This window comes from Mytilus trossulus, chromosome 7 (genome assembly GCF_036588685.1).
Source record: "Mytilus trossulus isolate FHL-02 chromosome 7, PNRI_Mtr1.1.1.hap1, whole genome shotgun sequence".
NCBI lineage: Eukaryota > Metazoa > Mollusca > Bivalvia > Mytilida > Mytilidae > Mytilus > Mytilus trossulus.
Genome location: NC_086379.1, coordinates 43313902 through 43329560, shown reverse-complemented (window position 1 = coordinate 43329560; position 15659 = coordinate 43313902). Strand labels below are relative to the sequence as shown.

General features: G+C 30.6%; 1 protein-coding gene across 1 annotated transcript in view; it reads left to right on the top strand.

Annotated features, from left to right (window-relative positions):
• Positions 1-15313, top strand: part of LOC134726423 (uncharacterized) — a 159751-nt gene extending 144438 nt beyond the window's left edge. Inside the window, exons 163-177 of the mRNA XM_063590826.1 lie at positions 304-486; positions 1887-2009; positions 2662-3000; positions 3497-3700; positions 4130-4264; positions 4862-4983; positions 5460-5731; positions 6575-6753; positions 7675-7893; positions 8712-8800; positions 9501-9587; positions 10530-10832; positions 11237-11333; positions 12905-13047; positions 14651-15313. Coding sequence (XP_063446896.1) covers positions 304-486; positions 1887-2009; positions 2662-3000; positions 3497-3700; positions 4130-4264; positions 4862-4983; positions 5460-5731; positions 6575-6753; positions 7675-7893; positions 8712-8800; positions 9501-9587; positions 10530-10832; positions 11237-11333; positions 12905-13047; positions 14651-14711 — 2556 coding nt within the window. The 3' untranslated portion in view covers positions 14712-15313. The remainder of the gene's footprint in view (positions 1-303; positions 487-1886; positions 2010-2661; positions 3001-3496; positions 3701-4129; positions 4265-4861; positions 4984-5459; positions 5732-6574; positions 6754-7674; positions 7894-8711; positions 8801-9500; positions 9588-10529; positions 10833-11236; positions 11334-12904; positions 13048-14650) is intronic.
• Positions 15314-15659: the final 346 nt, after the last annotated feature.

Genomic DNA, 15659 nt, shown 5'->3' with positions numbered 1-15659 from the left:
TTTTTAATTTAAATTTTATGTATAATTTAATAGTGGCAAAAGAATTTAATTTTTTTGTTTATATTTAATGTTTCATTTTGTATATGTACAAAGCTGTAATAAAAGATAAATGTCATATGAATATATTTGAGCAAAACCTAAACATACATATTCAGAATTCAGCTGAAAATACAAACTGACCAAATTATACTGAGAGGTTTGTAAAAAACTAAATATTATTAAGCTCATGCAAAATTTTCAATCATAAGGTTTTTTTTCCTGCACTTCTATGGTAATAACTTTATTTTTGTTTCTTTCAAACAGTTTGTAGTAATAGCACAGGATGGAGGTGTCCCTAAGAAACAGAGCAGCATTCCTGTAACAATCATTATAGAGAGAAATCCATCTGCACCACAGTTCATACAGAGCCAGTACGAGATCACAATAAATGAAAGTACTCCAATCAATACTAATATCATCACAGTACAGGCTAGAGATAATGACAATGTAAGTAAACATATAAAAGCATAGATCAGGTGGGGGTGGGGGTGGGACCATGGGTTTTCCCCCTCCAACTCTTTAACTAATAAAAAGTTATTAAAGTTTAAAATGAAAATGAAACAGGACAATGACTATCTGACTATCTCTAGCCTAAGATCCAAAGCGGTGTTTGTTTTAAATTTGTTCTATTTTTTCCTTTCAATAATTTATCATGGATTATAATATGGGGACAAAGTCCCCTATTACAGAAGAAGAATCTTTTAAAAAAAAATATTAAAAAATGGGAAAATTTCCCGAAATTTTGATTGTACTAATGAACTAAAATTGTTGAAGGCCGTACTTTAACCTATAATGGTTTAATTTTTAAATTGTTATTTGGATGGAGAGTTGTCTCATTGGCACTCACACCACATCTTCCTATATCTAAAAACTATTCAAATTTTTATTTGTCACGTTTTTTAATTTTTGGATCTGCTCAGAAACTACTTCTGTTTCCGTCTTGTTTGCATGAGACTGAATAAAATGTATATTTATCAGTCTAAGAAAGGAACTTTTAATACTAATTCATTTTTAAAAATTGTTTGTTATAAAAAAAAATCTTACCTAATGACAGGTAATGCCTGCCTCATATTGAACAGCAGTACACAACTCCTTATTAGTATCCTCATTATATGCTAAAGATAATGACAATCAAACAAATTGCACAAACAAATACCCACCTTTACATTACAAACCCAACAATAGATAGTTAACATGGATACTACTTGCATGTTATTATTGTTATATTTTTAGTTTACTTTTCACTCATATGGTAAATATTCCCAGAAATTTATTTTGATAGAGAAGCCAACCATAGAAGCAATTGTTGAGATACATTTTAAACTTGTACAACATAATATTTTACACCAAAATGCCTTTCCTGGTCCCATGTATTTTTAATATGTACCATTTATGGGCATTATATTTTCTGGTCTGTGGGTCCATCTATTAGTTTGTTCGTCAGTTTGTCCATCTGTCCCACTTAAGGTTAAAGTTTTTGGTCAAGGTAGTTTTTGATGAAATCGAAGTCCAATCAACTTGAAATTTAGTACACATGTTTCTTATGGTATGATCTTTATCATTTTAATGCCAAATTAGACTTTTGACCTCAATTTCACGGTCCACTGATCATAGAAAATGAAAGTGTGAGTTTCAGGTTAACATTTTTGGTCGAGGTAGTTTTTAATGAAGTTGAAGTCCAATCAACTTGAAACTTAGTACACATGTTCCATATGGTATGATCTTTCTAATTTTAATGCCAAATTAGACTTTTGACCCCAATTTCATGGTCCCATGTATTTCTGTTATATTGTATTATATAAGAAATGTATCCAATAAGATTTGATAAACTTACTTTTCTACTACAGGATCCATTAGAGTATTCCATTGTTGAAGATCCGCCAGCCTCTTTCTACTTTAAGATTAATAAAACATCAGGAACGATTTCTACTAATGCTAATCTGTACAATGACGAAGCTTCCAAATACACTGTAAGTACTTATATAATGGTAAATGGCTTTCTAAACACTCCAAAAAAGTTAGTACATGACAAAATATCCAATTTTTGGAATACCATACATTACCAGCATGTGTTTTCTAGCTTTGTGAAATTAGCTAAGCAAGCAAGGTATCAAGACATTCATATCTTTTTGGTCTGCTTATTGGAATTAGCTGGTTTCTCCTCGATGGTGATTCAAATAATGATTAGTAAAGTAGCAATACCAAATTAGAATTGAGATTTGAGTAAAATTTAAAACCAATTTTGAATAGCCGTGAAAATGAAGAATTGAAGACCTTATCCCGATATATTCTAATAACCGATATTCGATTATCCGATGTATTTTGACTGAAATGTATAGGGAATGGTTCGGTGTTTTGAAACAATATTACAATAGCCGATATATTTGTTTAGCCGATATCCGATTAGGTGGAGTCTACTGTATTCAATCACACTAACAAATTAACAGGGCTCATTTTCAACAAACTATGAGTATTTAAAGCCAAGAATACAAATTCTTTTGATGTAACTGGTTGTTATAAAAACAGACTGCTGGAGATTCAATATTAATGTAATATTCATAAAAATAACAGTTATAATTTTTTATATGTAAATTCAACAACATGTCTTTATTTTTCTCACAGTTGAACGTGATGGTAAAAGATCTAACAAATTCACCGCAGACAGATTCCGCTAAAGTGATCATCAATATCAGGAGAAATATTTATGGACCAACCTTCACCCAAAACAGTTATCCTGTACAGATATCAGAATATCATCCTAACGCTGACATCGTGACAACTGTTACTGCCAATGATTTAGACAGTGTTACAAGTGCAACTAGTTCAAGTGGAATTTTACGTTACCAAATTAATGCCACAAACCCTGTTTCACAATTCCCATTCTTCACGATTAGCCAAACGTCCGGTCAAATTTATCTTTCGAGATCCTTGACCACTGATGAATCAGCAAACCTGTATACTGTAAGTTTAATTGAATTAGCAGTACCAGTTTTACTGCTCCAGATGCACATCTTCACAATAAATGTCTCTTCAGTGATGCTCGAGACCAAAATATGTAAAAAAAAAATTGATAAAAAACAACCATAGCTAGGCAAGGTATAAGAACTTTGCAAGAGGAAAATATTTTCTACAATTTCAGATAACTTCCAAATTTTATTTATCCTTTTTAAGAAATATGTCTGCATTATTATTTCTAAACATATTTTTTGGTTAGGAAATCAGTATTTTACTATATTTGTCAATGATTCTAAAGAATTAAAAGATTTTTTTCTAGAAATGAAGATATTTAGTGAAAATTTCCTCTATTTTGAAATAGCAAATTTTTGTTCTACTCCTAACTTATATGAAATTAAAAAATAGAAAAGTACCATGTATTTTCCTCATTTTAAAACATAGAGAAAGATAATGGATGATTACTCTGAAACATTTCAGAAAATTGATGTTATATATTTTGCAGTTGACCATTGTGGCCAAGGATGTTTCAGCACAACCAAAAGCTGCCACAGCCAGTGTTGTAATAACAATTGTCAGAAATCAGTATGCACCAACCTTCAACCAGACTGAATATAAAGTACATGCTTCTGACAAACTAAAATCTGGAACAGTTCTACAAAGGCTTCCAGCAACAGATCTTGATAAAAATATCCCACTTAGTGCAAATGTAAGTATTGTCTAGATAAACTGGAAATGTTTTATCTTTTCCATAGTATTCCTCGTCTAGTTATTGTTCAGATGTCAACATTTTGGGAGACATACAAATCATACAATTGTCATCATTGGCAACAAACTTCAGGTTTAGTCTGAGGAAAAAATCAAATAAAAGATATGCAACACAGAGGAAAATTGTAAACAGAAGGTCCCTTAGCAAATGGTAAAATCATAAGCTCAAACACAGGAAAATAACATTCGTTTTTCCCCCCTATATTTTAATGATAATTAAATGTACTTAGTTTAATTTAAGTACTTGAGTATCATTTTGAGTACTAAATTGGTAACTTCTGCTATTTTAAGTTGTTTAAAGACGTTATCGACAATACTTGTGCCTATTTTATAGTACTGTTTATATAAAACATTAATGTTTTATTTTCAGACTCCTAATGCTCAATATGAATTCTCTGTGGTTCAAGACACTGATTATTCCCGTTACTTTGGAGTGTCTGCTCTAGGAGATGTATTTATAGCACAGCCATTAAATCTTCAAGATCCAAAACCTGCCTCAGTCCAGGTGAGAAATATAGGGATCAAAGATCATGCCTCATAAACTATTCTACATAAGGAACAAGATTTTTAAATGAAATTCAAATTAACAGAAGTATTTTTATCAACCATATTTTAAATCATCTAGCATATTTTCATCAAGTCATTTTTCTGTCTGTACATAATCTTTTGATGTACTATCCAAATCATTGTACATAAATTTGTTATCTCCCCTTATCTAGTGAATTATAATTTGTAGTAGGACAGTTTCAATAGTTATGCAAAGTTATGTAATCAAAGGGAAAATTTTCTTATTTCTATTTGGAATTCCATTTGACATCTTTTTTCTGTAGAAACCATAAGCTTTAAAGATAGAAACAACATATTTCTGATGCCCCTCTTGGGGTTGTCCAAGTAATCGCATTGTCACAAATATTTTGCCAATAAAATCATATAATCATTAAAAAAAAAATTAAGGGTAATTAAATAATCAAATAATCATGAAATATTTGGTCTGTTAATCAATTATCACAAACCCAATGAGGAGGCTCATTCTCTTAGCTGTAAAAATTGCAAGGATCTAAAGGATCTGTTGAGACTTATGTAACAATTCTATATATTATAGACCACCATTAGAGTTTGTGACAAGAGCTGGAAGGAGAAGTGTAGTGATGCTACGCTCATAGCTAACTTGACCTATACTGCAGTGCAGGAAGGTCAGCTAGGATTTACTCGTCCAGAATATGTGTAAGTAATACAGCTATGTCATGATGGACGAAAAGATTCACATAGTCAAAATGTGTGTGAAAGGCGATCATTTGATATTCATGGGGGATGAGGATTTTGTACAATTTATATTTCATTTTCACCTTTTGTTTGTCTGGCTTACTTTTTTTGCATAAACATTTATTTTCTATGTGGTACACAATTATTTCCTGCTAATATCTGCCTATTGTAAAGCAGAATGTTCTTTTTCATCTAGGGTAAAAAAAAATATTATTATTACTTCTTACCAGGCTAGAATATTCATTTCTAGAAAAATAAGACCGCATCAGCTTCGTAATAACAAAAAAAAAGAAATCATAAAGTGATTTTTCTTTCAAACAATTGCATAAATGGAATTCACACTTACCCAGAATTCAATAAGATATGAACACATTAAATTTTGAATTTATAGTATGTGAAATACATAACAAATATTTATCTAATTTGATCTTTTACAGCATTGACATTCTAGAAAATGTACAAGTACCCTTCGCAGTAACATCTCTGGGGGTTGAGAACCAAGGAGACAAGACAGTGCTTTGTACAATTACAGACGGGAATGAAAACCTTGGATCTCAATCATTGTACAGTATCAGGCCTTCAACATACTCAAAATTCTGTAATCTCACCCTACTATCAAATCTTGATTATGAAAAGAAGAACCGATACAGATTAACTGTCGATGTGGCTTTTAATAACGGAAACAACAGGAAAAAGAGACAAATCTACAGTATGTATTGTTGCCTCTTTGACACATTCCCCAGTATGTATTGTTGTCTCTTTGACACATTCCCCAGTATGTATTGTTGTCTCTTTGACACATTCCCCAGTATGTATTGTTGTCTCTTTGACACATTCCCCAGTATGTATTGTTGTCTCTTTGACACATTCCCCAGTATGTATTGTTGTCTCTTTGACACATTCCCCAGTATGTGTTGTTGTCTCTTTGACATATTCCCCAGTATGTGTTGTTGTCTCTTTGACACATTCCCCATTTCCATTCTCAATTTTATATTGTATACAAAAAAGACCTGCGGAGTGGCAGTTTTATTACAGGAAATTGAAAACAAACAAAAAACAAGTTCATAATGGCGATTTAGAAACTCGATTCCAACGAAATAACCTAAATTACTTCTGTTAAAAAATAAAATTTGTCCAAAATCCCACTTACTCCTTTCTGACTGTTTCCCGACCCTTGGATAGTGTAGTATAATTGACAATGAGACAACTCTCCACCAGAGACCAAATGACATAAAAGTTCAAATCTATAGGTCACAGAATGACCTTTAAATAAAGCCAAATCTGTTACTGTATGTACAAGGAAATTTTTTATTGCATAAGAAGTTATCTTAAAGAGATAAAAAGCCTTTGATGAGAGACAGAAAAAACTTCATGTGAATTCTTTAAAAATAAGCTTTTTTTGTAGGAAAAAGAAAATTTATCCTGTAAAGAAAAAGAGAGTTTCTTACTGCAATGCTAGTAACCGTATAGAAAAGTTCCTTACATTGAATTTAATTGACTTTTAGAACTGTATGATTTGATTTTTAAATTTATGACTATTATTTTTTTTCAGTATGGAATACTTGGCCACAGACTGTAGTACATATAAATGTTATAGATGTCAACGATATCTCACCACAGTTTATATTCCCCGTCTATCCATCTCATAGCAATGCTGATGTTGCTGATAAATATTTTGCCATTGTCACTTCAGACACAAAGGCAGACTCATTGGTGACAAACGTTATAAGGGTAAGTGAAGTATTGTGAACATGCCTTAAAATGAGGCCCCTCATGGGGGTGTCTAAGTAATCACATTATCACAAAGTTTTTGCCAATAGAATCCCATAATCATTTTTAATTATTTTTTAATGAGATAGTCCTTGATAATCAAATGATCATGAAATGGTCTTGTAATTGAATAGTCACTATAGAAATGGCCAAGAAATCACATAATCAAAGATGCTCTAAAATCATAATCCATATTTTCAAGCAGCTAAATATTGACTTTGTTATTTCCCCATAATGGTGAGTTTGTCAACAAAATTTCATCTATAGAAATAAGAAAATGTGGTGAGATTGCAAATGAGTCACAATCTTCCACCAGAAACCAAGTAGTGTAAAAGTTGTTTATAGAACTATAAAATCTATGTCACTTTCAGGCCATCAGCAATGAGCAAAACCCACACCACATAACAAACTGTTAAAGGCCAAAAATGACAAATGTTAAACAATTCAAACAAGGATTTTAACTAAGGTGCTGATTAATTTACAAAATAATTGGCCAAAGGCAAATATGACTTGGGACAAACAGAATACCTTAAAACTTAGCCATATTTTCCAATAGAAAACATCAACTTTTTTCCTGGGCAGTTTGTCAACATAAATATTCTTCTTGTTTTTCCTGCAATAAAATAAATCTAGGTAGATTGCCTCTTGAATTAGCAGGTTTCTTTGTATGAATCAGACAATGTTTGTTATCTTCTCTAACTTATATGGAAATGAAGGGGAGATAAAAAGGCTATATTGAAAGAAAAATAGATTCAAAAGATGTGCTTTGTACATAATAGTGAAAGAAATGAGAGATGATAATAAAAAAAATTGGCAACTATTATTTAAAGGAAAGAAAAACAAACAAACAAACTTAAATTTGACTTTGCACTTTTCTTTCAGGCTATAGATAACGAAGCAGGTATATTTGGACAATTGAGTTATTCTATTAGCAGCAGTGTTAATTTTAAAATAGATACAACCGATGGAGTCATCAGCACAAAAAGTGATTTCTCAGCAGACGCAACAGACTTTAATGCACTTCCAATGGTGTATGATTTGGAAGTTAGAGACCAAGCTCCACGATATGAAGATCAGCTTTCAGATACAGCTAAATTATATGTAAGATATTAGTAAAACTTTATTAAAGATAGCTAGCACAAACATGTGCATATTTTTATGTGTTTACTTTTCTACTTTGGCTAGAGGTATAGGAGGAGGGCTTTTGTTAGTCTTGTATTATTTTAATTTTAGTTTCTTGTGTATAATTTGGAAGTATGGCGTACATTATCACTGAACTAGTTTATATTTGTTGAGGGGCCAACTGAAGGACACCTCTGGGTGCGGGAATTTCTCGCTACATTGAAGACCTGTTGGTGACCTTCTGCTGTTGTTTTTTCTATGGTCGGGTTGTTGTCTCTTTGACACATTCCCCATTTCCATTCTCAATTTTACATCAATTGCAGCATAGATGACAGTTGAACAGGAGCTTTGACATATAAGTAGATAAGCATCATATTATGAAAAGTATTGAAAGAGTTATTGGCATCAAAGATTTTAAAAAAGCGGAAATGCAATACTTTTTCCTCAGAATGTACTTTCTAAAATTAATAACAATAGTTGTTCATAACACTTATGTATTAGTAAAAGTGTTTTTTTATTGTGCTTGAAGTACTGTAAATTCAGATATTATTGCAATTTTGTCAATTTTAGACTAAAATGGGATTTTAGTTTTTGCAATATTGAGAAAAATCCTGTTTTAATTCATATAAAAAAATTCAAAATGTGAGTTTAAATTATAACCCTGTCACATTCTAAACTTGAATTTCTGAATTTAGTTATGAAACAGATAATTTATTCATTACTTTTTATTTGAAAAAAAATGAGATTTTGCTACTTTTATAATACTTCTATCATTTATTTGTTTTATTTTCTTACAGATTAACACAGTATTCAATATACACAGATTTATCTTGGTAGCAAGCTTATCTGTAGAAGGTGCCACTGCAAAACAAGAATCAATTAGACAGTAAGATTATTCTCTAATACATGTATCTTGTATTATGTTTATAAAAAACATAGAGAATTTATTGAATTGAAATGTTTTTTGAGATGTGCTTAAACATTCTGTACAACTGTATTTAACTAAAAAAAAGATACATAACTGCCAACTTTTCAAAATGATCATGGGGGTTTTGCATGCAAGATGGCTGTCATAGTCTTAAAAAATCTCCAAGGGGACTTCAAATACATTTAATGTTGTTCTTTGATTTCTCCATACTTCTATAAGCCTTCAGTCATTTCAAATTAATTGTTTTATTTAAAATTATGGACAAAATTGATCTTTCAAAATTTCAATTTGGGAGCCTCCATGTGGGGGAATCCCCCACAAATAGTGACAGTTGGCAGGTATGAGGATACATCTCATTTTTACAAAGCATAAATATATCTTTTCAAATGTTTACTTTGGTATCCTTTGGTGTTGGTTTGTGATTTGTCTTATTATCCTTTTTATGTCCTATCAGAAGGGCATTAAATTTTCCAGTCTGTCATTATGATAGGTTTTCAAAATATGCCTTGATTTTGCAGTTCACAGATCATAGATATATGACAGCATTATCAAGTTAGGATGTTTTATGAAGATATATTCTTATTATATTCTCATATACTTGAAAATGGGATGAAAGAAAGGCATTTATTAATTACATGTAATATTATCTATTTTTCAGACAACTGCAGGCCAATACAGGCAATATAGTGTTGATTGATAATATTGAGAAAAAGAGAGACGAGGATCTAAATGTTGTAAATACAGCGTAAGTTATAAATAGAAATGTGAAAGTCATAAACTGCTTTAGTTCAGTCATTAACATATTTTTAAATAAAACTTCTTTAAGGTGATCTAAGGTAAAATTAAATAAATCAAGAATACAAAATTGATACTTTAAGCTGGAAGAGTGTTAATTAAGGTGTTTTGGCCTTATGGGGCAAAAAAATTGTCCTTGTTTTGTATGGAAAAACACCAAGGAGTCCAAACATTTGACACTTATTCCAAAAACTCACCTAAGTACATCCTTAAATCTATATGGCTTGTTTGGCCTTTTTGGGAATATTTTACTTGCCCAGCAACATTTTCAATAGCCAGGACCATAAAACAAGTGGTTAATCTGGAGATTGTAGTTAAAAAGTTACCATGTTAAAGTTATAAATACATTGAAAGTTATAATGGAACAATGTTAAAGTTATGAATACATTGTAATTTATAAGTAAACAATGTTGAAGTTTTAATACAATGTAATTTTAAAGAAAACAATGTTGAGGTTCTAACACAATGTAATTAAATAATGAACAATGTTAGGTTCTTAACACAGTGTAAGTTATAATTGAATAAAGTCACATGTATGCACATAGTGCAAGTTAATAGTAAGCAACAATGATAATATTATAAACATTGTTGACAAATCAATGCTAGGAATATGACTTGCCTTCTTTAAAAAATTATATTCTGTACATTTTGTTCTGCACAATGAAAATTCAGTACCAAAATGGAAAGGAGTAGGTTCAGTCAAATCCCTTTTTGGCCCTAAAATATAGCAGTTTTACAAAAGTGTGAAAATATAATCTTTTAGCTAGACTGTTTTTGACAATACAATGCACATATATGGGGTACTATCAACATTAAGTCCTGCAAAATTACTATAATCTTCACATTTTAGTTAAATTTATCCTCACAATTTTCTGTGTTTATTTCTTTTCAGAACTGACATAACTTTTGTAATGGTGAGACCCAATACTCAGTTCAAGCTGATTAAAAATACTGATGATGGTACCCTGTTTACTGGTACCAAAATCAATGAAATCGGTAACATTCTTAAAGATGATGGTGTCGCAGTTGAAAACATCCGTCCACCATATTTAGATTCCCAGGCAATTAGGACGAGAATTACAAAATCTTATGTTTGGTGGTTGGATGATCCATGGGCAGCACTCATGGCCTTGGTAGCCATTTCCATCCTGCTTTGCATTGTGGGAATAATCGTTATTATCTTCACATCATCGAGGTAACCTTACTATTGAATAAATGAAAATGATTTATTCCATATTGATAATTGAAATTGGTTACTTCCTAGAAGGTGATAACATCGCTGTTGACATTCTTTTGTTCACTTTATATGAATGCATAAGCAATTGAGACAGGTCCTGTATCATTTGAGTTTAAGAAATAAGCAAGATGAATGGAATTATTTTTTGTATTCAATGCCTTTTTGAGTGCTATTTAGGTGGTCAGTTTTTATTGGAGAAAGGAAGCTTCAAAGAGAACCAACAAACCTCGCTTTGAAAACTGACAATCCAAAATTTCTACAATTTGAAACTAATTCCTCTCTCAAGAATCCCTAATCAGAACATATGTGATACCTATACATAGATACTTGCTCTCTAACAAATGGCTTTACTTGGTTTTCAGATACACTAAATATATGATCAACTATAAACCTTATGAAACATATGATCATCCAGAGTTTATGGAACCACCAGATTTCCTCAGAGAATACGAAACACAGGTATGAAATATTTCAAATACTGTAATGTTACTTATTTTCGCAGTGTATTTATTTTCACGAATTTCACGGTTGTTTTATAATCGGGAAAATAGATACATGCGAATCTAAATCAAACTTTTCACATGAAAGGCAATAATTATAAAACGGCAAAAATAAATACTCGGGAACGTTTTTGAAATATTCAATTTGCCAAAATAAGTTCCCGCAAAAAAAATGTACAAGTACAGTATACTTTGATAACATTGTAAGGTTACGGTTTTTTTATTTGTTGGTTTACGGATCCGCCGACCCGATTTTGCCGATTTTCAGAATAAAAATAAAATTAACTTTCGTGCTTTGTTTATTCCTGCCCACCCTTATAAATGCATTATCCCTGAAAAATAATTAAAATTTTCTTTTTTTATGAAATGAAATGCATTAATCATTTGCAAAGTTGATAACACTTTCTGTTGTGAAAAATAAAACTTCCAATTTACGTTTCTAAAAATAGACAAATCTATTATAACTGACCTTGAAATGTCTTTTGCGCAAATAATTTTGCGGAATGAAACCTGTGTTTAAAACCAATTACAAAATAAGTTTGTTTTCCTTATTTGTCATCAGTCCGTAAGATGCATCATCTTAGAAAAATAGACTTGTCCAAATGTGGACAGGTGGACTACATCAATTAAAGAAATGAATATTAACAAATCATTTGAAATTTTCTTGTTTCATAGATAACAAAAACATCAATCATTGGGATAAAAACCAGATTGCATGACAACTGATTAACCCGATTTTGTCGTTTTTCCAGTGGACGAGACTATTACGTTTTTCGACACGTGTGTTGAAACTTATTTTTGTACGACGTTTTTACATTTTTTTTCTTTATCAGTTTTGTGCTTGAATTTCATTATTCACCAAGTTCTATGGAATTGATTGAGAGCTACCCGAATCTGTTTTTCTTGTTTGTGAAATGACGATTTAATTTCGTCTTTGTCCGTGCAACCCCCCCTTTTTTACAGGAAATTATTAAACGATGTCATGCCATGTTCATGATCACTGATCAATAATATTTCATCGAACTTAATGTTAAGAAATGATGACAAAACAGCATATAAGACAAACATTTTGTTAGTAAGGTGAAATATATATTTATTTTGCATATTTTTTCTGTTTCGAAAGATATTTTTTTCTTTTTTTTTTTCCGACCGACCGACCCGACTTTTTTATGGGAAAAATCCGTAAACCAACAAATTAAAAAACCGTGGCCTAACAGATAACATTGGATAATACATGTATATATGCACCAGATACATATACCAACAGATGATAAAAGAACTGACAAATTGTTTTATATTTTGCTCAATTGCTAATCTAATGACAAAAATTGAAATAATTTAAAACTATTTTAGAAAAAAATTTGTATTGGAAATGCAATCCTTATTTAAAATTTTAGTTTTCATTGAAACTATTCACGTTCTAGCTTTTTTTTGCCAGAATAAAAAGCATCTCAACAAATTTGTATTTTACAGTATTTTCCATGTCTTCCAAAAGGAATTTTTATCATACAATATATTTGTCTTATTCAGAGTTTGAACATGTATGTGCCACCGGATGAACCAGTCAAAGAATTAGGGGAGATCAACATGACTTTTGAAGGTGAAACCGTTCAAGCTCAGCATACAGGGGCCACAGAAGGGGTTGCCTCAGCAGTAAATCCACTTTATCAAGAGTAAGTGATTAAAGTTATAAGAAACTGTGTGCCGAAAGAGATTAGATATGAACTAAGTGTGCTCTATGTTTTTGGTGTCCATAAAATCATTAGTATAAGGAAATGCTTGCTGAAAAGATATGTGGTGCTTTGATCAATTTGGCCTTATTTTATCGTAGTTCTAAAATAAGTTTTTCATAGTCATACAATTTATCTTAAGACGTAAGAAATAAAGATGGGCAAGCTTTTTAAATCTGTAGTTTTGCTTTTGCAATATTGATAAATCATCAAAAAAAAGACAAAGATCTGATTGTTTTAAATTATTTTAGGTCATCCCAAACCTCCTCTTGATACGTTTTCTTTGCAAATATTCTTGTCCTTGCTCTTTGGTCGGGTTGTTGTCTCCTTAACACATAACCCATTTCAATTCTCAATTTTATTGTATATATCTAAAGAGATAGCACCTTACAAACATGACTAGTTTAACGTTTTTTTAACTGCTATGATTTTCTAACAGAAGCAAATTCAAAGTAGAGTATGTGTCAGGGGAAACTGCAGACGGTGGTGAACATGTAGAGGAAGTTGAAATTGTAGAGGGAGCTACTGCTCCTAGTCTGGGTGTACATAGGGGCTCTGTGTACGAGATGAAATCAGAGTACTGGTACTCTGTGTAAGTCCAGAGCATGTCTATAAATAGAAAAGTTTCAAAACTATAATATCATACAGTAGAGTAGTGTATGAACATATACTGAATATTTTATTCTCATGTATGCCCTTGTTAGGATGCAGCAATTACATATTTTATATTAATTTTTTGCCTCATTCAAAGGTTTTTGAAGTCAGAATTATTATTTGACTACATGTTATCTATTATATGCATTATTTTTTGGTAATTAAGAAAAAAATCTTGCCTCATTTATATATATGTTATGTTTTATCTATTTATAAATAGACCAAGACAAGAGCATGCCACATAGTTTTTTGTAGACTAGGTTATACATTACATTTTATTTTAATTTGATTTATTCAATTTTAATTTTTTTTAATATTATTACTGTGTGTACCACTATCTACAGAGTCATTCTTGGTAAACAAAAATTGGTACTAACAAGAAACAAAATGCTAAAACTGTAATCGATTTATTTTTTTGTTGAAATCCTATGTATTTACCTGTTTTCACTTTAGAATGAATGAAATATTTGCCATTGGACATAAATAAAACACCGATCAGTTAATTGAAAAGGAAACAGTTTCAATAACAGAGCAATGATTTTATATTTTTTAACAAATGACTGTAATATTTTTTCTGTCTATTCGAAATAACATAAAAAATTTGGTGCACAATGAATTAAGCGTGTAGCTTGTTATTTAACAGTGTGCACCACAATTTTTATGTTATTTCGAATAGACAGAAAAAATATTACTGTCATTTCTTATAATTTAATTCTAAATCCATTTTAAACCGTAGAAAACCATGAAAAAATGATCATGACGTCACAGTCACATGACTAAATTATGTCCATGGGATGACAACAAAATAACGTCAGCCAATCAGAAGAGGCATTACATCCAGAATTAAATTATAAGTTATATATCGTACATAATAATGATTTTTTTCTTTCAGAGATGATGATCGAGGACAACATCAAAGAACAGGATTTAGTGAGGGAACAACAATGTTGTAGAATGGAGAGACTTTTTACTATATAATCTTGCCGTTAGAATAAACTGCCCACTTCAATTTATTGGACAAAATCAAACATCAAAATATTTTTAGAATTTCATTTGGGGTTAGATCAAACTGCATACTTCAAGTTATTGGACATAATCGAACAATAAAATATTTTTCAAATTTCATGAATTGTTCACATGATTTTATAAACATATTGTTGTCTAAAAGAAATTCAACAAAAATTATCAATTAAGATAAATAAATTTTTGTTAAGTTTATATAATATATTTTCGAAATATATATCTTTCGTTATGTCTCATTGTGAGAAAAGAAAAAGTACAATAAGATTTTTAAATGTCGGTTTACAATTATTTGTCTCACTGAAAATGTCGCATTGATACGGCTGAAAAATTCAACATTTCAATGATACTCCATAGCAAGTTCTATTACTTGACCATGTTCTATATTACTGTCACAATTTTTGTACCACCTATGCAAATACATATATGCAAATTTAAATACAAAATTTGCATTTAAATCAAAATAGACTTCTATACTTATGAAATTTTTATTATATTTATTTTGAGAAGAGAGCATATGACAGATTTCAAACTGATATTCCCTTACAGAGATTATTTACATTTTTACAACTTTATTTTTTCTTGTTATCGAAATTTACTTTTGCTTTCAGATATTGTTATGGTCTTAATATTTTATGATTTGCTATTTATCTATTTTTCATATCTATACAAAACATTCCAAACTTTTATATATAAGGTCAATGATTTTTTATTTTGAAGACTGAAGATAAAACAGAGCAATCATGAAAAAATAACTTGAACTTAAGCAGTCTTCCATGTTAACTTGGCCATATTTTTGTGAGAGACTTTAAAAACTGCTGTTTTGATTGTTATATATACAAAGTGCATATTTAGGTTGTGATGTTTTTTAGGCTATTCAG